Here is a 24,030-nt window from a genome sequence, read left to right as displayed (position 1 = left end):
GTCTTACTCTAGCCTTACCAACATTTTATATCAAAATATAGCAACGTGTATATTTTCGACAACTGTCACCATTCCGAGGTCTTACTATAGCCTTGCCAACATTTTATATCAAAATCTAGCAACTTTTTTATTTTCAACAATTGTCACCATTCCGAGGTCTTACTATAGCCTTACCAACATTTTAGATAAAAATCTAGCAACGTGTTTATTTTCGACAACTGTCACCATTCCGAGGTCTTACTATAACCTTCCCAACATTTTATATCAAAATCTAGAAACGTGTTTATTTTCGACAACTGTCACCATTCCGAGGTCTTACTATAGCCTTGCCATCAGTTTTTATTGAATTCCACCAGCGTCTTTATTTTCGACAACTGTCACCATTCCGAGGTCTTACTATAACCTTACCAACATTATATATCAAAATCTAGCAACGTGTTTATTTTCGACAATTGTCACCATTCCGAGGTTTTACTATAACCTTCCCAACATTTTATATCAAAATCTAGAAACGTGTTTATTTTCGACAACTGTCACCATTCCGAGGTCTTACTATAGCCTTGCCTTCAGTTTTTATTTAATTCCAACAGCGTCTTTATTTTCGACAACCGTCACCATTCCGAGGTCTTACTATAACCGTACCAACATTTTATATCAAAATCTAGCAACGTGTTTATTTTCGACAACTGTCACCATTCCGAGGTCTTACTATAGCCTTGCCTTCAGTTTTTATTTAATTCCAACAGCGTCTTTATTTTCGACAACTGTCACCATTCCGAGGTCTTACTATAACCGTACCAACATTTTATATCAAAATCTAGAAACGTGTTTATTTTCGACAACTGTCACCATTCCGAGGTCTTCCTATAGCCTTGCCTTCAGTTTTTATTGAATTCCACCAGTGTCTTTATTTTCGACAATTGTCACCATTCCGAGGTCTTACTATTGTCTTACCAACATTCTATATCAAAATTTTGCAACGTGTTTATTTTCGACAACTGTCACCATTCCGAGGTCTTACTATAACCTTACCAACATTTTATATCAAAATCTAGCAACGTCTTTATTTTCGACAACTGTCACCTTTCCGAGGTCTTACTATAGCCTTACCAACATTTTATATCAAAATCTAGCAACGTGTTTATTTTCGACAACTGTCACCATTCCGAGGTCTTACTATAGCCTTGCCTTCAGTTTTTATTTAATTCCAACAGCGTCTTTATTTTCGACAATTGTCACCATTCCGAGGTCTTACTATAACCGTACCAACATTTTATATCAAAATCTAGAAACGTGTTTATTTTCGACAACTGTCACCATTCCGAGGTCTTACTATAGCCTTGCCATCAGTTTTAATTGAATTCCACCAGCGTCTTTATTTTCGACAACTGTCACCATTCCGAGGTCTTACTATAGCCTTGCCTTCAGTTTTTATTGAATTCCACCAACGTCTTTATTTTCGACAACTGTCACCATTCCGAGGTCTTACTATAACCTTACCAACATTTTGTATCAAAATCTAGCAACGTGTTTATTTTCGACAACTGTCACCATTCCGAGGTCTTACTATAGCCTTGCCTTCAGTTTTTATTGAATTCCACCAACGTGTTTATTTTCGACAACTGTCACCATTCCGAGGTCTTACTATAGCCTTGCCTTCAGTTTTTATTGAATTCCAACAGCGTCTTTATTTTCGACAACTGTCACAATTCCGAGGTCTTACTATAGCCTTACCAACATTTTATATCAAAATCTAGCAACGTGTTTATTTTCGACAACTGTCACCATTCCGAGGTCTTACTATAACCTTACCAACAATTTATATCAAAATCTAGAAACGTGTTTATTTTCGACAACTGTCACCATTCCGAGGTCTTCCTATAGCCTTGCCTTCAGTTTTTATTGAATTCCACCAGTGTCTTTATTTTCGACAATTGTCACCATTCCGAGGTCTTACTATAGCCTTACCAACATTTTATATCAAAATCTAGAAACGTGTTTATTTTCGACAACTGTCACCATTCCGAGGTCTTACTATAACCTTACCAACAATTTATATCAAAATCTAGAAACGTGTTTATTTTCGACAACTGTCACCATTCCGAGGTCTTCCTATAGCCTTGCCTTCAGTTTTTATTGAATTCCACCAGTGTCTTTATTTTCGACAATTGTCACCATTCCGAGGTCTTACTATTGTCTTACCAACATTCTATATCAAAATTTTGCAACGTGTTTATTTTCGACAACTGTCACCATTCTGAGATCTTACTATAACCTTACCAACATTTTATATCAAAATCTAGCAACGTCTTTATTTTCGACAACTGTCACCTTTCCGAGGTCTTACTATAGCGTTACCAACATTTTATATCAAAATCTAGCAACGTGTTTATTTTCGACAACTGTCACCATTCCGAGGTCTTACAATAACATTACCAACATTTTATATCAAAATATAACAACGTGTTTATTTTCGACAACTGTCACCATTCCGAGGTCTTACTATAGCCTTAACAACATTTTATATCAAAATCTAGCAACGTTTTTATTTTCGACAACTGTCACCATTCCGAGGTCTTACTATAAACTTACCAACATTTTATATCAAAATTATTTCATCATCACCCCTTTTATGTGAACGAGCTCTGATCAGGATGGAACAGCCTGGTTGAATTACTGAGTTGATCACCTGCTTCGTAGTAACGCTTATCAAGGAATGAAAATGTTTGTCAATCCAGATAACGGAGAGAGATCTGGATTGGTGGAGTTGGTGAGGAACCAGAGAGCTGATGGGGGGTCAAAGGTCATGCTCAGGGAGCCACAGTGGTGAGTGGTCAGCTGTAGGATTCATCACTGTGAGCCACTGCCTGAAAAGAGAGCACCGCCCAACGTGGGACTCAAACCCACAACCCTGAGATGAAGAGTCTCATGCTCTAGCGACTGAGCTCATCAGGCAACTTGTTGTGTAGTGATGAAGGACGACTGTAATGTCCTACACAGGAGGCCTTCAGGGACCACGGTGGACTGTGGCTATTTGAAGCTCCATCCATAGTTGCTATGGATACAGGAGCAGAAGCAGAACTCTTTCAGAACCATGACATCATCACAAGAACAGCTGATAGAAGACAGGATGATAAGAATGATAAGAAGATGATAAGAAGTGGAGGAGTTTGTTTTGTCAGACAGAGAAGTGACTCAGGTTTCTGAGTGAGTTCTGTCAGAGCCTCTTCAGCTTGTGTGTCTCATCAGGTCTTTCTGGGCCGTTCACACCTGGTTAACATCTGTTTCAGGTTGTTGGGATTTATGGTTGGTTATTAGCATTAAATTACTGGAAGTAATAGATTACTGAAAGTAATGAATCACTGGAAGTAATTTATGAAAAATTTTAATTATTAATGGAAGTAAATGGTCATTTACTCCTTAACATCTCCTAAAGTAATTGAGTAATTACTTAAAAGTTAATACATTATCAAAAATCATTTAAGAATAAAAAAAATATTAATAAATAAATTGCTATTTATTTATTAATAATGAAAAGGGGGGGCACCACCAGATAAACTGGAAATAGCTAATACCAAAATATCAGCCTCGTGAGTTAATATTTCTGTGTAAAAATATAACAATCTTAAATAAAAGGGAAGGTGTGAGATCCGAGCACAGACTGTTACAAACCAGTGAATTGTCAACAATAAATACACAATAATCACCAAGAATCATTCAATTCAGCTAACAGGCGTTTATTAACTAAATGTATTATTTCATAAAGAATTCTGAAATCATTTCATAAATCAACACAATTAAGTAACAAACATCATCTAACGCGGAGATCTAATCTATTAAACAGCAACACTATGTACAAAGAGTGTGTGTGCGTGTGTGTGTGTGTGTGTGTGTGTGTGTGTGTGTGTGTGTGTGTGTGTGTGTGTGTGTGTGTGTGTGTGTGTGGCCTGTAGAAATGAGTGAAATGGGTGTAATGACCTTGAATGTCCACGAGAGGGAGGCAGACGTTGGCGGGTCAGTGTGGTGATCGTGACAACCACTAGGGGCGTGCGGCGGCGCACAGAGGGAGAGTGCTATGGCCTGATGTGTCCACCAGGTGGACGTCAAGAGGAATAGCAATGACCCACGCGACCACTAGAGGCGTTTTCACAGTTTGGCTGCTAAATGTGACTGTGTGTGTGTGTGTGTGTGTGTGTGTGTGTGTGTGTGTGTGAGCTTATCTGATCAGATAACACGAGCGGCGGCGGATTAGTGAAGGAGGGGGAGAGAGAGAGAAGGGAGTTAAAAAGTTCTGGGCCGGTCCACGTGAGTTAACACGCGGCTCCTTGTGTCTCCCTACGAAGTCCTGCGTCTGGATGGACGTGAATCCGTCTTGGAGACGGTGTGTTTTCACAGGTCGGACTTTTATACCGGCGCATCATGGTCCGGCTCCCTGCTGTGCTCACCATGGCCTTGGCCAATCAGAGAGGGGTTGGCTTCAGAGGTTCCGGGGCGTTTTCTACGACTGTGGATGGAGTAGGTGGATCCCCCTGGTGGTGAGGTGAAGGGATGCAGCTTCCAGGGAGGGGTTACCGTGGACCCCCTGGTGGGGGTCACGTGACCAATGGTGAACTTTTTCAGTGGCGACCACATGTTCCTTTGTCCTGAGGGGGAGAGCCATGAAGGCGAGGAGGAGGAGGAGGAGGAAGAGGAATAGGAAGAGGAGGAGCAGGAGGAGGAAGAGGAGAAGGAGCAGCAGGAAGAGCAGGAAGAGGAGGAGGAGGAGGAGGAGGAGGAAGAGGAGGAGCAGGAGCAGGAGGAGGAAGAGGAGAAGGAGAAGGAGGAGCAGGAAGAGGAGAAGCAGGCCGACGAGGAGGAGGGGGAGGAGAAGGAATAGGAGGAGGAGGAGGAGGAGGAAGAGGTGGAGGAGAAGCAGGCAGAGGAGGAAGAAGAGGAAGAGGAAGAGGAGGAGCAGCAAGAGGAGAAGCAGGCCAAGGAGGAGGAGGAGGAGGAAGAGGAGCAGGAAGAGGAGGAGGAGGGGGAGGAAGAGGAAGAACAGGAGGAAGAGGAAGAGGAGGAGGAAGAGGAGGAGGAAGAGGAGCAGGAAGAGGGGGAGGAGGAGGAGAAGCAGGCCGAGGAGGAGAAGGAGGAAGAGGAAAAGGATCAGGATGACGAAGGAGGAGGAGCAGGAAGAGGAGGAGGAAGAGCAGGAGGAAGAGGAAGAGGTTCAGTCAGCACAGTGATGGTTCTGCGTCACATCCAGAAGAACCCTGGTTCGATGCTGGACTCTCACAGTGTCCTCTCTGCTCTCCTCAGAGGACCTTCAGGACACACAGCGTCCTCCCTGCTCAGAACGCAGAGAGCTCCCCTCCACCTGCAGAGAGATGAGAGAGATGAGAAGTGATGAGGAGAGTCTCTGTGGAGCAGCCAGGACTTCAGTCCTGTCCACAGCAGCAGCTCAGAGCTCATGAAGGACCACCACTGTCAGACCAACACAACAAGCCTGAGGCTCCTCTGATTGGCTGACTGTGTCCTCTGCTGTCCAATCCTGAAGCTGCTCAGTGTTCTCCTCTCACAGCCTCACAGAGCAGTCAAACTCTGGATCTTTGTTCTCACACTAACTGTGTTTAGTAGAAACCTGCTGGAAGCAGCATGGACTCACTCCAACATCTACTGACCTGAGAGTCTGCAGGCTGCAGTCTGGACTCTGCTGAAGACCAACCAGCTGCTGCACATCTGGACCCTGAAGGTTGTTGTAATGCAGGTCGAGCTCCTTCAGGTGGGAGGGGTTGGACTTCAGAGCTGAGGCCACAGAAGAACAGCTGATCTTTGACAACCTGCAGCCCCTCAACCTGAATAAAGAGAGAAAGCAGCAGAATGAATGAGGAGAACCAATCAGATGTGTTGATGGAGAAATGAGCAGCTCCACATTACTGTGTCCTGATCAATGAGCTGTTCTGTTGTTGTGGATCTTCATCACACTCATCCTCCACATGTCAGCACAACATTGCCACTCCTCCTCATGTCCACACACATCAGTAACAAGCTGCTGAGCTCAGTCCATCTCTCACTGCAGGATCAGAGTCTCACATCACAGCTGCTCACAAACATTTCTCCTTCTACAACAGTAACAGACAGTCAACTGACCCCAGAGTCTCCAGACTACAGAGTGGACTCTCCAGAAAACCACACAGCTGCTCAACTCCTGAATCCTGCAGCTGGTTCACACTCAGGTCCAGATGTTTCAGATGTTTCAGGAGGGAGGGGTTGGACTTCAGAGCTGAGGCCACAGAAGAACAGCTGATCTCTGACAACCAGCAGCCCCTCAACCTGAATAAAGAGAGAAAGAAGTGAGATTAGAGGACAAAGTTTGATGATGAAGTCATTGAGACTGAAGAAGGTTCAGACTGGAAGAGTTTAGAAATGTAAAGTCCAAACAGCTGAAGCCACCAGGAGGAGAAGAGTCTCATCAACATGCTGATCACTAACATGCTGCAGAGCTCAGTCCATCTCTGTCCTCCAATATCTGTATCACAACACACACACACACACACACACACACACACACACACACACACACACACACACACACACACACACACACACACACACACACACACACACACACACACACACACACACACACACACACACAGAAACACTAAGACACACAAACACAAAGACAAACACACACGGGCGGGTGCTCCTGACAGTGAACCCCAGGAAAGCTGCGGGCCCAGACGGAGTTCCTGGCAAGGTGCTCAGAGCATGCGCCAACCAGCTCACCACCACCTTCACCAGGATCTTCAACCTCTCCCTGGCCCAGGCAGTCATCCCGTCCTGCCTCAAATCAGCCACAATAATCCCGGTGCCGAAGAAGTCTCCCGTCACCACCCTGAATGACTACCGTCCGGTGGCCCTCACCCCGGTAATCATGAAGTGCTTCGAGGGGCTAGTTCTACAGCACATTAAGGACCACCTCCCCAAAGATCTCGACCCCTACCAGTTCGCATACTGGGCGAACAGATCCACTGAAGATGCCATCGCTGCAGCTCTCCACCATGCTCTGCACCACCTGGAGCAACAGCAGAGCTACGTTAGGATGCTCTTTGTGGACTACAGTTCTGCCTTTAATACAATAATACCGGACATCCTCATCACAAAACTAGACACTCTTGCCCCCCCCCCCCCCCCCCCCCCCACACACACACACACACACACACACACTTGTGCTTGGATTAAGGACTTTCTCTCCAACCGGCTCCAGACAGTGACACTCGGCCCCCACCTCTCCTCCACCCGCACGCTGAGTACCGGCTCCCCACAAGGCTGTGTGCTGAGCCCTCTCCTGTACTGCCTCTACACCTACGACTGCAGTCCGACCCACAACAACAACCTCATAGTGAAGAAGACGACACTACGGTGGTCGGACTCATCTTGAGGGGGGACGAGACAGCCTACAGAGAGGAGGTCCGGAAGCTGGCAGACTGGTGTTCAGAGAACAACCTAGGTCTGAACACCAAGAAAACTAAAGAGATCATCGTCGACTTCAGGAAACCCAGCACCGACCCAGCCCCCCTCTACATCAACGGCGAGTGTGTGGAGAGGGTCCACTCCTTCCGGTTCCTTGGCGTCCTCATCTCCAACAACATCTCCTGGACAGAGAACATCACTGCAATCACCAAGAAGGCTCAGCAGTGGCTGCACTTCCTGAGAGTTCTCAAAAAGTACAACCTGGACTCCAACCTGCTGCTGACCTTCTACCGCTCATCTATCGAGAGCCTGCTGCCTTACTGTATTACAGTATGGTACGGCAGCTGCACCGCTGCAGACAGGGAGAGGCTCCAGAGAGTGGTAAAGGCAGCACAGAGGATCATCGGCTGCTCTCTCCCCTCCCTGATGGACATTTACACCTCTCGCTGCCTCAGCAGAGCTACGAACATTATCAAGGAGAGCTCCCACCCTGGCTCTGGCCTGTTTGACCTGCTGCCCTTGGGAAGGCGCTACAGGGTCATGAGATCAAAAACGAACAGATTCAAAAACTGTTTTTTCCCCAAAGCCATAACCACTGTGAACTCTTGTATGCACTGACTTCACTTTACTTTACTTACAGACTACCTCATAATGTGCAATATCATTTTTATAGTTCTTATTATCCTGTAAATACACTCTGTACTCCTGTAAATACACTCTGTACCCCTGTAAATACACTCTGTAACGTTCACAGGACTGGACCGTGCACCTTACCCCCTACACCCCCCACCCTCCTTCTTGCACTATATTCTGCCCTTTTTAACTGCTGCACTGTCACTGGAGTTGTTTTTAATCTCACTGTATCTGTACAAGTGACAATAAAAGGCATTCTATTCTATTCTATTCTATTCTATTCTATTCTATTCTATTCTACACACACAAACACACACACACACACACTCACAAACACAAAGACACACACACACTCACACACACACACACACACACACACACACACACACACACACACACACACACACACACACACACACACACACACACACACACACACTCACAAACACACACAAACACAAACACACACAAACACAAAGACACACACACACACACACACACACACACACACTCACAAACACACACACACACACACACACACACACACACACACATACACACACACACAAACACACACACACACTCACAAACACAAAGACACACACACACATACACACAGACACACACACTCTCACACAAAAATACGCACACACACACACACACACACACACACACACACACACACACACACACACACACACACACACACACACACTCACACTCACACACTCACAAACACACTCACAAACACACTCACAAACACACACACACACACACACACACACACACACACACACACACACACACACACACACACACACACAGGTCTTCAGATACAGTAGAACCTCTGAGGACCAGGTCAGAGCTCCACCCTGTACTGGACACGTCACTGTGGACGGACACATATTTACCTGTTAACACACCTTAATGAGGACAACCTGCCTGACGAGGACAACAGACAGGTTCTCCTGCTAAATTTCAAGCTGAGCGACACTGAAAGGACCAGAATACTTGGTCTGGAGCAGATTATTGTAATATTCAGACATTGTGGTGTCAGGAGGTTAGTTTGAGAGGTGAATTCTGGCCGCCTCCCTGCAGCCCAGTGCTGCTCTGTGGAGCTGCTCTCCTTTAGTTTCACTTTCCCTTTCCAGCAGAGAACATGAGGCCCAAACTGACCAGAGGCTCTAATCTGGTCCCATCAAGCAAGGAGCTTATAGAGGATTTACACTACTTTCTTTTTCACATTTCTTTGTATTTTGCATCACAATGTTTCATTAAAATTGACTTTATGTTGAGATTGTTGTCATTTTCACTACCAACTGTTTGATCTAGTAAAAATATAGATACTTTCATTACATCCACTGTGACAACAACAAAGAAAAACTTTGAAGTGTAAATATAAAGGTTATTATAGTAATATTGTACCAGTCTGGTCCACTCAGGATGAAACTGACTGTATGTGGTCCCTGAAGTACATTAAATCTGATTTAATAATTACCTTGTATACATCTTATATACATGTATATATGGATATATATCGTATACATCTTTGTACTGGTTCAGTTATCTGCTTTTAAATAGAAAATAACTTCTAATGACTACAAAAACTTAATCCGTATCAAGTGTGAAACTAGACAAAATCAAGACAAAAAAATTAAATGTGGTTTCCTAAACATTAGATCTTTATCATCCAAAGCTCTTCTAGTCAATGATCTGATAACCGAACACAACATTGATCTCTTTGGATTAACAGAAACCTGGCTACGTAAAGATGAGCATGTTAGTCTAAATGAAGCCTCCCCTCCAAGTCATATTAACACTCAAATAGCTCGTGAAAGTGGTCGAGGAGGGGGCGTGGCAGCCATCTTTAACTCTCAGTTACTAATTAACATGAACCCAAAACCCAACTTTAGTTCTTTTGAGAGTCTGAGCATGACCATGCGACACCCGTCAAATAAAATAGTAAATTCTGTAGAATTTGTAATCATTTATCGTCCTCCTGGACCTTCTTCAACTTTTCTAACTGAATTCTCTGAATTTTTGTCAGATCTAGCCCTGACTAAAGATAAGGTTATCATGGTAGGAGACTTCAATGTTCATGTTGACGTAGAAAATGATAGTTTCAGTGCCAGCTTTAAATCTACACTTGACTCTCTAGGTTTCTCTCAGGTAGTAGACGGGCCTACCCATAAACATCTACATACCCTAGACCTTATTCTAACTTATGGTTTGAATATAGAGCATCTGACCATCTCTCCTCACAATGATTTCCTGTCAGATCACTTCTTAATAACCTTTGACTTTGTTCTAAATAGTTATAAACCTCCGGCTAAAGCCGTGTTAACCAGGTCTCTCTCTGATAACATAGTAACTAAATTCAAGGAAAGAATTCCCTCTGCTATAGAATCAGTAGTGAATCTTCCTGACCCGTATACTGTTGCTAGCTCAGACATTGAATACCTAACAAACAGTCTGACAGATATGCTAAAAACAACGCTAGACGACATAGCTCCTCAAAAAATGAAAATGAAAAAACAGGAAAAGTCATCCCCATGGTTTAACTCATCAACCCGCGAGCTTAAACAACGCTCCCGTAGATTAGAAAGAACTTGGCGTTCAACAAAAACAGAGCTAGATTATATAGCCTGGAAGGATAGCTTCAAAACTTATAAGAAAGCTCTGAGTAGAAGTAGAACTAATTACTACTCATCCTTAATAGAGGAAAACAAAAACAACCCTCGGTTTCTTTTCAGTACTGTAGCCAAACTGACCAAGAACCAAAATAGCGTTGAGCCCACCATTCCTAACAATATATGTAGTGAGGACTTCATGAAGTTCTTTCAAAATAAAATTACAACGCTTAGGGATAACATCCATCAAACCCTACCGTCCGTTAGCCCCATAACAGAGGAACTGGTTAAACCTAACAGTCATCTGGAATGCTTTCAGCAAATACAACTAGTCGAACTAAATTCCCTTATTTCTTCTGCTAAACCAACTACTAGCCTGTTGGACCCAATTCCTACTAGAATTCTGAAAGAGGCACTGCCACTAATTAATAATTCTATACTCGCAATTATTAACCAGTCTCTATCAATAGGCTCTGTGCCACAATCCTTTAAACTAGCAGTTACTAAACCTCTCATTAAGAAGCCAAACTTAGACACAAGCCTTCTCTCAAACTACAGGCCCATCTCCAACCTTCCTTTCCTGTCAAAGGTTCTGGAGAAAGTAGTCGCTAAACACCTCAACGATTATCTGCAGGAGAATAATCTGTTAGAGGACCTTCAGTCCGGCTTCAGAATGAACCACAGTACAGAGACTGCTCTGCTAAAAGTTACTAATGACCTTCTAACGGCCTCAGATAGAGGTCTTCTATCGGTTTTAGTTCTTCTGGACCTTAGTGCCGCATTTGATACTGTCGATCATAATATACTTTTAAGGAGATTAGAAGATGCCGTCGGCATTAAAAACTTAGCCTTAAACTGGTTTAAATCATATTTATCTGACCGGTTTCAATTTGTTCATGTAAATAACAAATCTTCAATGCATGAACGGGTCCGGTGTGGAGTACCACAAGGCTCCGTCCTCGGACCGATATTGTTTAATCTCTATATGTTGCCACTCGGAAATATAATTAGGAAACACAGCATTAACTTTCATTGTTATGCAGATGATACTCAGCTATATTTATCAGTTAAAGCCAATCAGGCCGACCAACTTGTTAAACTAGAGTCCTGCCTCAGGGACGTTAAGTCCTGGATGTCTATCAACTTCTTAATGCTCAACACATCCAAGACTGAGGTTCTAATCGTAGGTCCTAAAAAGCTCAGGCATAACTTTTCAGACAGTCTGATTAGGTTAGATAATATTACCTTAACCTCTAACAGTGATATTAGGAACCTGGGTGTTATTTTTGATCAGGATCTGTCCTTTATTTCCCATGTTAAACATGTCTCCAGGACAGCCTTCTTCCATCTAAGGAATATTGCAAAAATTAGAAACTTCTTGTCCTTCAAAGATGCAGAAAAAATTATTCATGCCTTTGTGACTTCAAGATTAGATTATTGTAACTCCCTAATGTCAGGATGTCCAAACTCCTCTGTTAGGACCTTACAGCTAGTGCAGAACGCTGCTGCAGGTTTACTAACCAGAACTGGAAGAAGAGAGCACATCTCCCCAGTCTTAGCATCCTTACACTGGCTTCACATCAAATCTAGAATAGAATTCAAGATCCTTCTGATCACATATAAAACTCTTCATCAGAAGGCTCCGTCCTATATGGAGAAACTTCTAGAAGTTTATCACCCTCCACGAGCCCTTCGCTCTGAGGATGCAGGACTGTTGGTAATCCCTAAAGTCCATAAAAGTAAAACAGGAGGCAGGAGTTTCAGCCATATGGCTCCTTTACTCTGGAATCAACTACCAGCCTCGGTCCGAAGGGCCCACACCATTAGTTTATTTAAGAGGAGACTAAAAACATTCCTATTTGATAAAGCTTATCCTTAGGAATAAAATAGGAATAAAATAGGAGCACTAAGTTGAGCTGCTATAGGCCTAGACTGCTGAGGGGATTTTTTCTCTCCCGTTAAAGGGAGGAACTCTACATTTGGAGGTTCTGTTTCTTGTCTTTCTTTCTTTCTCTCTGTGTAACAACATTACTGGAGCCACCAGACACTGCCGCAGTCTTTTTTATCCCTGACAGGAGGAGAGCAGGATCCAGGGGATCAGACCCAAGACTCACAGAGTGGAGTTACGACGGTCCTACTACCCGACCCCCCCACAGCACCGGGACCCCCCCACAGCACCGGGACCCCACCGCAACGGCACGGCCCTTAAACTCCAGACTGAGATTGGTTCATCATCAGACCAACGCTCATCATAGACTTTTCTTAGTATTTGTACTTATCTGGCCTGTCTGCCTCTCTCTCTCTCTCTCTCCCTCTTCTTTTCCTCTCTCTCCCTGTCCTATCCCATGTACTTCTCCCCCCAACCGGTCAAGGCGGATGGCCGTCCTTCCAGAGTCTAGGGTCCGCCCCACGGTTTCTTCCTGAAGAGGGAGTTCTTGAACTTCTCTCCATGCGAGGGAGTTTTTCCTGGCCACTGTTGCTTGTTACACCTGCTTGCTTTGGAAGGTTTAGTTGGGTCCTGTTGTACTCTATCATTGTAAGAGCGCTTCGAGATGTTTGTTGATGTGATTTAGCGCTTTACAAATAAAATTGAATTGAATTGAATTGTTGAGGAGACTGTTACAGATGGTGAACGGGACAATTCCTACGACTCTATGAGAGACTGGACCAGATTGATCATCAGTGCAGACTGATGGAAATCCTCCTCCAACCTCTAATCTAGTTGCTCAGAACAGGTGTGGAAAAGTGTGAATGAACACATGAATGTGACTGGTGGAGCACCTCCATCATCATGGCTGTTTGGTTTGTCCACCGCAAAATAAAAGCCCCAAGCTTCTTCAAAATAAAAGTCCATAGTTATTAAAAAACACAAAAAAACTTAAAAATGGAGCTGGATAAAAGTTTAGCTGGCTTTTAAAATAAAAGCCCCAAGTTATTTCAAAATAAATGTCCTTGTTTAATAAAATTATACAAATCTTCAAAATGGATGGTACATTGTTTGCTAGGCTAGGGGTGAGCTGGAATTCAAAATCAAAGCCCCAAGCTCCTTAACAAAAGTCATTTTTTATTAAAACCTTCAAAAAACCTTTTTGATCATTATTTAAATGAGCCAGAGGCCATGAGTGTGCCGACCCCGACAGGCAAGCAACAAACTCCTTCAAAATAAAAGTCCTTGGTTCTTGAAGATTACCCCAAAAACATTAAAAAAAATAATATTCAGGGGTTAGACAGATATAAGGTTGTCTGGTTTTCAAAATAAAATCCACCAAACCTTCCCATGAGAACCTGCTGACGTATGTGATGAGAAATGAATGTGAACACGATGAGCTGCTGTCCAAAGCTGAAGTTGTCAAAACTGTTCCTGAAAATCAGCTCATTAATAAAGTTAACAAAAGAACATCTGAATGAATGTGAATGTGTGAAGAATCCTGGTGGACTGGTCATACTGGACTCAGACCAGGTTTAGGATCCTGGTGGACTGGTCATACTGGACTCAGACCAGGTTTAGGATCCTGGTGGACTGGTCATACTGGACTCAGACCAGGTTTAGGATCCTGGTTGAATGGTCATACTGGACTCAGACCAGGTTTAGGATCCTGGTGGACTGGTCATACTGGACTCAGACCAGGTTTAGGATCCTGGTGGACTGGTCCTACTGGACTCAGACCAGGTTTAGGATCCTGGTGGACTGGTCATACTGGACTCAGACCAGGTTTAGGATCCTGGTGGACTGGTCATACTGGACTCAGACCAGATTTAGGATCCTGGTGGAATGGTCATACTGGACTCAGACCAGGTTTAGGATCCTGGTGGACTGGTCATACTGGACTCAGACCAGGTTAACTCAGGCCATAACGGAGTTCATATTGAAAGATATGATGCCCATTTAATGGGCTGGACATTAAGGACTGTCCGACCATCCGGGGCTAGTAAAAGCTTTGCTCGGGCAAGTGAATCATCTGCCCCCCTTGTCTGAACGGGCTGGTGGTCTTTAGGAATGGAGCCGATCCAGGATCAGGTTCCGATATCAACGTAATTCACGGATCAAAAATTTCTGATCCAACCTGCAGAGATTTCTGATCCATGATCCTGGTCTGCTTCATGGTGCTGAAATGATCCCCAGTGTTTCCCTGCTGCTGCTCTGCTCGCTGGCTGCAAACTGTGGACTGGATTTCCTGAAGGGAGGCGGGTCTCAATGAGACCAGGAGGAATGAGTCAGGAAATCCATTCCACAGTTTGCAGCCAGCAAGCAGGCTAGGGTAGTAGCACTGTGCTATCCAACTTTTCATGGCAACATGTTGCTGTTTGGAGGGATTTTACACTCAAAACACCACAAAGCAACCTGGATGTTAACAAAGCAACACAGCAACGTGGATGTTAGCAAAGCAACGCATAAACATGGATGTTAGCAAAGCAACACATCAACGTGGATGTTTGCAAAGCAACACATCAACGTGGATGTTAGCAAAGCAATGTAGCAACGTGAATGTTTGCAAAGCAACACAGCAACGTGAATGTTTGCAAAGCAACACAGCAATGTGGATGTTAGCAAAGCAACCTAGCAATGCGGATTTTAGCAAAAGCAACACATCAACATGGATGTTAGCAAAGCAACACAGCAACGTGGATGTAAACAAAGCAACACATCAACGTGGATGTTAGCAAAGCAACGTGGATGTTAGCAAAGCAACACAGCAACGTAGATGTTTGCAAAGCAACGCAGCAACGTGGATGTTAGCAAAGCAAAGCAGCAACGTATATGTTTACAAAGCAACACAGCAACGTAGATGTTTGCAAAGCAAAGCAGCAACGTAGATGTTTGCAAATCAACACAGCAACGTGGATGTTAGCAAAGCAACACAGCAACGTGGATGTTTGCAAAGCAACACATCAACGTGGATGTTAGCAAAGCAACGTGGATGTTAGCAAAGCAACGCAGCAACGTAGATGTTAGCAAAGCAACGTGGATGTTAGCAAAGCAACGCAGCAACGTAGATGTTAGCAAAGCAACACATCAACGTGGATGTTAGCAAAGCAACACAGCAACGTGGATGTTTGCAAAGCAACACAGCAATGTGGATGTCAGCAAAGCAAAGCAACAACATAGATGTTTGCAAATCAACACAGCAACGTGGATTTTAGCAAAGCAACACATCAACGTGGATTTTAGCAAAGCAACGCAGCAACGTAGATGTTTGCAAAGCAACGCAGCAATGTGGATGTTAGCAAAGCAATGCAGCAATGTAGATGTTTGCAAAGCAACACAGCAATGTGGATGTTAGCAAAGCAACACAGCAACGTGGATTTTAGCATAGCAACACATCAACATGGATGTTAGCAAAGCAACGCAGCAACGTAGATGTTTGCAAAGCAACGCAGCAACATGGATGTTAGCAAAGCAATGTGGATGTTAGCAAAGCAACGCAGCAATGTGGATGTTGACAAAGCAACGCAGCAACGTATATATTAGTAAAGCAACACATCAACGTGGATGTTAGCAAAGCAACGCATCAACATGGATGTTAGCAAAGCAATGCATCAACATGGATGTTAGCAAAGCAACGCATCAACATGGATGTTAGCAAAACAACGCAGCAACGTAGATGTTTGCAAAGCAACACAGCAATGTGGATGTTTGCAAAGCAACGTGGATGTTAGCAAAGCAACGCAGCAATGTGGATGTTAACAAAGCAACACATCAACGTGGATGTTAGCAAAGCAACACATCAACATGGATGTTAGCAAAGCAACGCAGCAACGTGGATGTTTGCAAAGCAATGCAGCAACGTAGATGTTTGCAAAGCAACACAGCAATGTGGATGTTTGCAAAGCAACGTGGAAGTTAGCAAAGCAACGCAGCAATGTGGATGTTAGCAAAGCAGTTGTACAGCGAGGCGGCGCTCTGCAGCCAGACGTCAGCGTTTTCAAACTCCAGCTCTCGGAGGAGAACAGCACTGACATCAAAAAAATGAACAGCAGCTCCTCCAGGCTGTCAGCAGGCGATTCACACCTCCGTGAAGCTGCGTCCTACTCCACGCTAAACTCCCTGAAAATAGTCCCAATCATTTGTGTTGTGTTAAAAACACTGCTGTTGGTGCTGCCTTGCTAAAGAATTTCCCCAGGGATTAATAAAGTCATTCTGAGCTTGTCCAAATGGTACTGCTTCCTTTTCTGACCTGATACTACCACACCCTACTACCATACTACTACATACTACATTCTACCTACTACCACACTATATTTATTAGTCACTTTTCATCCATATACATGTTTTCTTTAATAACATGGTAAATGTGTGTCAAGTACTTTTATTAATTGTCAATAACAAATCAAATCCAGTCTCTTATTTCTCCTCTTCCACCTCTTCCTCCTGCTCCTCCTCCTCAGTCCACTTTTATTCTGAACCATAGAAAGTTATGAAACTTTGGGATTAGAAAGTCAAAATAATCACAAATACGTCAATTTACTTTTCAAAAGCATCACTTAGTCTGTTGAAGTTGTTTTTATGTGTTGAAGTCCAGTGAGTTTTTAATACGTTCCGGAGACGGTCTGAATGTTGACCGAAGCAAATAATTCAAAATGGCGGCCGACGAGGAGTTTCCCAATGACGTATTTCGAGGAAATCCTGAGGAATTATGCGACGCTATCCAATCGAAATGCATATTTTCCAGATGAGACGCAGCGCGGCACCGTCCAAAATGCGGATGTCAAATCGGTTCAAATACCTACAATAATGATAATAATAATGGATGTAATATACAGACATGACTCACTCTGGAGGTGAGGACTGATGTTCCCCTCCACAGAGAGAAGCTGCTGGTAGCTCACTCTCTATGTTCCTCTGGAGGTGAGGGGGGAACTCCTGTTCTCACTTTCATTGTCACTTTAATTTGAAAAAAACATATATTCTATTTTCACCAAGATGTTAGTGAGTTAGTTTTACCAGTAAATGGCTGCTCCATCCTCACTTCTCCTATAACCAGGCCCAAACACACCCCCCCCCCCCCCCCCCCCCCCCCCCCCCCCCCCCCCCCCACACACACACACACACACACACACACACACACACAACAGCCGGGCCTCCTGGGGGTCGTTTGGAGGGTCATAATTTATTTAAACATGTTATAGATAATATCAAAGTAAGTGGTGTATTAGTCAATGATATCAGTGATTTCATGTCTGTTTGTTTTAGTTTTTTTACTATTTACAATAAAAACCACAGAAACATTAAAACAGACAACAGATAGATGTCAACACAAATGAGTCAGAACAGAGCAGTCCCTGGAAAAACTAGTTATTGAGGTACAATCAGATGACTGGGAACTCATTTATAAATACAAGAGAAAGTGAAATATAAAGATGTTTAATGGATGACAAAGGCCTTAAAAAATGCATCCAAGGAGAAGAATACATGACATAGAGAATCCAATAAATGTAGAACGAAGGAGATGGAAAATAAATACAAGAAATGTAAAAATAAGTTCACTCATATGATGAGAAAATGTAAGAAGAATTATTTTAAGAAAGTACCAGAAAACAATAAAGACCATGTCAGCAGTACATAGAAGGTTCTACATAGTATTATTCAACAGGCTTCCAGTAAGGATACCGTTATTGAAAACAGACACACTTCACAAACTACAGACCCACAATTCTCCCAAATCCTAGAAAAACTCTTTAACGAGATACTAGATACATTCAGAGAAATGAAATCTAATTCATTGAATCTAGGTCAAACCAAAATCATGATATTTGGAAAACATGAAATAAAGAAACAGGTAAAGGTTCAGGTAAAGGGTGTAGCTAGTGAAAAGGTGATTGAAGATATATTTCTAGAAAAATGTAAGGATGAGTACGAGCACATTACAACTCTACAAAGCTGATTTCCTTTGATCTGAGCGTCTCCATGGCTCCAGTGCTGATCTCCTATCAGATCAAAGGAGATCAGTGCCTTTTGCCATGGAGATGCTCAGATCCAAGATTTCCTCCGGCTTTGATCTCCGTTGATCTCCATCCGGTGCCTCTCCCATCCACTTTGTGATGAAAGGCTCATTATTGTTCTTTTTCACAACCTTGGTGATGACGTCATCATTAGATTCAGGTATGCTGAAGCAGGCGCAGAACTAAAACATGCAGGACACCAGCACTCTCTGACCCAGTTTGGACACCCTGTCGTAGACCATCAAGAGACAGCTTAGTTTTATCCTACTGATGACGTGTTGCTGCAATAGTCATCTTGCTCAGTTTCAAGTTTTTTCCCACAGACACCAGAGCACTCTGTAACAGGATTTGACAGATAGTGACGGGGCGCGGCCAGCAGGGGGCAGCAGCAAGGCTGACTTTGGTGTGACTGTGGTGACCAAATCCAGGGGGCGTATTACATTGGTTATTGATGTAGCTTAAAGAGGTGGAACAGATTAAACATTCAGATGAAACAATCAGCAAATAAAAGTCAAATTAAGAAAACGTATAAGGGTGTATTAGTCAATGATATCAGTGATTTCATGTCTGTTTGTTTTTTTACTAACAGACATGAACATTTAAAACAGACAACAGATGGATATCATTACAAATGAGTCAGAAGAGAGGAATCCCTGGATAAACTAGTTATTGAGGTACAATCAGATGACAGGGAACTCATTTATAAAGGAAAAGACGTCCTGTCACTATGAGTGTACAATCAAACAATACAAGAGAAAGTGAAATATGGATCCTGGACTCTGGGAGCAGTGGGCGGAGCTGAGGTTGCACCGTGAGAGAGAGAGAGAGAGAGAGAGAGAGAGAGAGAGAGAGTGTGTGTGTGTGTGTGAGTGAGTGAGTGAGTGTGTGAGTGTGTGAGTGTGTGAGTGAGTGTGTGAAAGTGAGACTGAGTTTTACACTCGGACTTAGACTTGGAGTGGAGTGGATTAGACTGGAGGCCCAGGCACATGACCCCCTCAGCTTCCACTCAGAGCCCAGACTAGCTGTTCAGATTTGGACACTTGGAGCTGAGAAGGGGGAGGCTCTATGATTTCTGTTCATGCAGAGGTTTTATTTCCCTTTGCCACTGAAGGCAACACACAATAATGATGATAATAATATTAAAGCAAACAGAGCTCTGCTATCAGAATAGTATCAGCAGATATACAAATTTAAGTATCGGGATCGGATGGGAAGAGAAAAAATGTGGATCGGTGCTTCCCTACTGCAGTGTAGATGAGCAAACCGCTCAAAATCCTTAATGTCCAGCCCTGCCTTAGTATCGTGACCAAGCCTGGGTTTGGGGCTTTGATCCTTAATGTCCAGCCCTGCATTAGTATAGTGACCCAGCCTGGGTTTACAGCTTTGATCCTTAATGTCCAGCCCTGCCTTAGTATCGTGACCAAGCCTGGGTTTGGGGCTTTGATCCTTAATGTCCAGCCCTGCATTAGTATAGTGACCCAGCCTGGGTTTACAGCTTTGATCCTTAAAGTCCAGCCCTGCATTAGTATAGTGACCAAGCCTGGGTTCACGGCTTTGATCAGCACAATGGACAAGCGGTTGGCTTGTTGTGGTGAACGCTTACAAGGCTGCAAGTCACAGTACATAGTAAGTTTACTACTGTAATTGAAGTAGAAGATAAATAAACTGTCTTTCATTTTAATACATGCTTCATTTGACTTTATCTTAACATAAGCCTCGCCTATAAGAAAGAACAATTTCTGAAGAATAAACCTGATATTGTTTATTATAATACACATTGATTTATTGCTTGTTTGTTGAGAAATACATGAGAACCTAAAAACAATAACCGCATGTTAAATTGCAATATTGAGAAAAATAATTGCAATTAGATTATTTTCCAAAATCGTTCAGCCCGTTCATCCAACATCTGGATCACAACATACACACACACACACACACACACACACACACACACACACACACACACACACACACACACACACACACACACTTCAATCATCTTGTTACTTATCATCCAGATGCTTCATTTTTCCCTGAATGATACCATCTCTAACTGGAACTACCAGAATGTGTGTTTATATTTTCTGCTGTGTTTGTGTGTGTGTGTGTGTGTACGCTGGTACTCCGGTCTCCTCCCACAGTCCAAACAACATGCACCGTGGATCCCTGAGCGAGACCGTCAGCCCAACCAGCTGCTCCCGAAGGGTCAATCTGTTAAAGAAATTGCCCTCAGGGGATTAAGATAGTATGATAAAGGAAATAATCTTTGCTTCTATAGTTTGTAATTGATCATTTGGATTATTTTTGTAGCTCAAACACGCTGGTTGACAATATCACAAGGATACACAATTTGTTGTCTTGCTTTTGCATCCATGTATTTTTGAAAGTGTTTGACTTGAGTGAGCGTACCAGGAGGATGTTGACCTTGATGGTGGATCTCTAGAGATCACCAGACCAAAGAAGCTGTTCTGTCATAACCAGGTTCTGATTCAGGAAGGAACAAGAAGAAGAAGCAGCAACTTAATGGCCGAGCTAAACAACCAACCTGCAGACAGACACAGACGGGTCTTAGAAAGGAAGTTCCTCACTGTTCAGCAGGCTGATGCTCATCACAGCTCTTGCTAATGTCACCTACAAAGGTCAACCTTTGGTTTTCCTGTCAGGAGGACTGAGTTAGTTCAGCTTGGTTGATTTTTCCCTCTTCTGGTAAAGAGGTGTTCAGTGAAAGAGTCAGATAGCTGCTCGAGACTTGGAGACAATGTTAGCAGTGATCAGGAGAACGACAGAGAAGCAATCTGCAGGATGTGAAGGAGGATTGAACCTGCAGCTGATTCTCAGCCTTTAGAAAAACTCTGTCTTTGTATTCATGGAGGTGGAACTGAAGCTGAAATGACTGTGGATTGAGAGCAGGATTATTGTCTGACTCCAGAGTAGGAAACCTTCTCTGCCACACAAAGTCAGATTGTGTCCTTCGCTTTACACTCGTCTCGCATTAGTGGACATCCTGGAAAGACGTCCAGCCTCTTTCCTGTGAGTTGCACTTTTATAGAGGTGAAACTAGTTTGTTGTCTGACCTGAACTTTGCGTGTCAACATGCCGGCTCCACCCACTGTTGATCTGAAGAGGCGGGACCAAGGAAATATGTGGACCGACTCGATAGGCTTTGAGCCTTGAGGCGAGACGAGCCCAAGTCACAAGAGGAGGATTTCTTCTTTGCAATCTGGAAAATCCCCAAGACCTGACAGAGTACCTGCTGAATGTTTTAGTACTTTTCCTGGCTCTTGGTGCTCCGGCTGAGTTTAATGTTTTCAGGTACAAGTAAGCTTGGCCAGCTTCCTAAATCTCCCATGAGGCCTTGCAAAGAAAGGTAAAGATCCATCAGAGGGCTCCTCTTACAGATCGAAATCCTCGCTTAAGGGAGACGTAAATATTTCCGCAAAAGTTCTGTCTTGTAGACTAGAGGACATTCTGGCCTCAGTTATTTCAGACAGTCATACTGGGTTTTTAAAGAATTGCCACTCCTATTTCAGGAATCTCTTCAAAGTCAGTGAAAACATTGGCTTTGATTCAAACTTCATAAACTGGGTGGGGCTCCTGTGTTCATGTCTCTCTGCTTCAATTCTCACCAAGTCCCAGGTGTCACAACCTTTCCGTCTTCAAAGAGGACCTCAACAAACATGTCCTGACATGTCAAGCCGTTTGAGGAACTTTGGAAGCTTAGTTAAGAAGACAGATATGTTTTTACACCGAAAACATGAAATGAAGAGCCAACAAGGAAACATTGAAACCAACGAATATAATCAAATAATTAGATCAACAAGTTATTCTAATTATTAGCCAAGGCCTTAACAAAATAAAATGACTGGAACTCCAAACTAAACACGACCGTTTAACAACATACCCGGTTAAACAGCAGCTTTTAAAACACAAGAGTCTACACTACTTACTAGTGTTGTTCCGATACCAATTTTGTGTCCTGATACCGATACCCGGGTTGCATAGTATCGGCCGATACTTGCCTATACTGCAGTGTTTAAAAAAAAGATATGGCCTGTTTTTCTTCCATTTCTTAAGAACTGAATACTGACTTGGTTGTATAAATCATTGCTATCATGGCTTCATCTGGCTGCTTAACCCTTTGTGAAACAGGAAAAAAACTCCAACACAGTAAATGTAGGACAACTTTTTTATTTCCTACCTGGTATGGGTGGTACTGAAAAAATAATAAACTTTTCTTAAACCTGAGCTTTATCTCACAAATGACAAAAAATAGTGCAATATCCATGTACTGGTAAATACATGTAAAACAGTAGTGCAACCGCAGTTAAATTTTAATTAAAATAACAAATAATATAGATATGAGGCTTTCCTTGGCATGCACTGAATACCTCACCAGGAGTCAGGGCAGCAGTGAGAGTCGGGAGAGAGAAAAACACACGGCGATGCGTATCAGCGAGTTGATAGTTCATACCTCCAGGTACCGATACCGATACCAGCTTTTAGTGTGGTATCGGCCCCCCTCCCGAAACTGGTATCGGCACAACACTACTACTTACATTGAGAGAAATCAGAGAAACTACAAGCAAACCAACTGAAATGATCAGCGCAAAACAACAAATCAGAAAAAATAGAATAGAGAATGTTGAAATCAATAGAGACCTTTCAAAATAAATGACATTTTTCAGAAGTTTCACTCAAGACTCTAAACCTCTGAATTTCCAGAAAACTGTTTCTAAGGAGAACTTCTGAAATAATCCCTCCATCTTGTATCCCCCTCATGGTCGTGGGGTATTGACGCTGATCCCAGCCTGCTATGGACGAGGACAGGATAACCTGGACAGGTCACCGTCTATCACAGGACAAACACACACACTCATGTTCACACCGAGGGGAAATTTATGTCACCGATTAACCTTACATGCATGTTTTTAGAGTGTGAAACCCATGGACACATGGGGAAACATGCAAACTCCACATAGAAAGGCCCCAGCTGGTATTTTAACCATTTCTCTCTGAGGCGAGGGGGAAAACCACCGTGCCACTGTGTGGTCCTCTTCAACCATCCATACTTCCCTAATCTTATAGAAAATACCAGGGCCAGGTTATATGACCTATTTCACCAGAGGAATTTGCTGCTGCTATCGCAATACTGAAATCTGGAAAATCTCCAGGACCTGATGGATGATGTCATCTTCTTGGCTTTTGGCGCCCCAGCTCAGTTGAGTTGTTGGGTATCGGCAGTCTCCTCCCTCTTCTTCCTGGTGTTTTCCCCTCTGAAGTGTTTCTTGTCTGTCTCTCTCTGCTGTCTGTGGCTGTGGCCTGTCTCTCTCTCCTATTTATTTCTACCTTGCTGCAGGGCAAGGCTGGCCAC

At 43.3% G+C, this 24,030-nt stretch overlaps 1 protein-coding gene across 2 annotated transcripts; it reads right to left on the bottom strand.

Moving 5' to 3' along the window:
- Positions 1-3,723: 3,723 nt before the first annotated feature.
- On the bottom strand, positions 3,724-23,969 carry LOC308128387 (ribonuclease inhibitor-like). Of its 2 annotated transcripts, XM_080494098.1 has the most exons (5): positions 23,834-23,969; positions 6,127-6,309; positions 5,658-5,831; positions 5,273-5,353; positions 3,724-4,643 (listed from the first exon to the last, which is right to left on the bottom strand). In XM_080494098.1, the coding sequence occupies exons 1-5, from the start codon at positions 23,848-23,850 to the stop codon at positions 4,499-4,501; spliced, it is 600 nt and encodes a 199-aa protein (XP_080350224.1). In that variant the 5' UTR covers positions 23,851-23,969; the 3' UTR covers positions 3,724-4,498. The 2 variants fall into 2 exon arrangements, with proteins under 2 accessions (XP_080350224.1, XP_080350225.1); XM_080494099.1 differs by lacking the exon at positions 3,724-4,643 and having other exon boundaries at positions 5,161-5,353; positions 5,654-5,831; positions 23,834-23,931.
- Positions 23,970-24,030: the final 61 nt, after the last annotated feature.

The sequence above is a fragment of the Lipophrys pholis genome (assembly GCF_963383615.2).
Source record: "Lipophrys pholis genome assembly, contig: SCAFFOLD_24, whole genome shotgun sequence".
Classification (NCBI taxonomy): domain Eukaryota; kingdom Metazoa; phylum Chordata; class Actinopteri; order Blenniiformes; family Blenniidae; genus Lipophrys; species Lipophrys pholis.
Note: the sequence above shows the minus strand (reverse complement) of the source record. Positions and strands in the feature narration are given on the sequence as shown.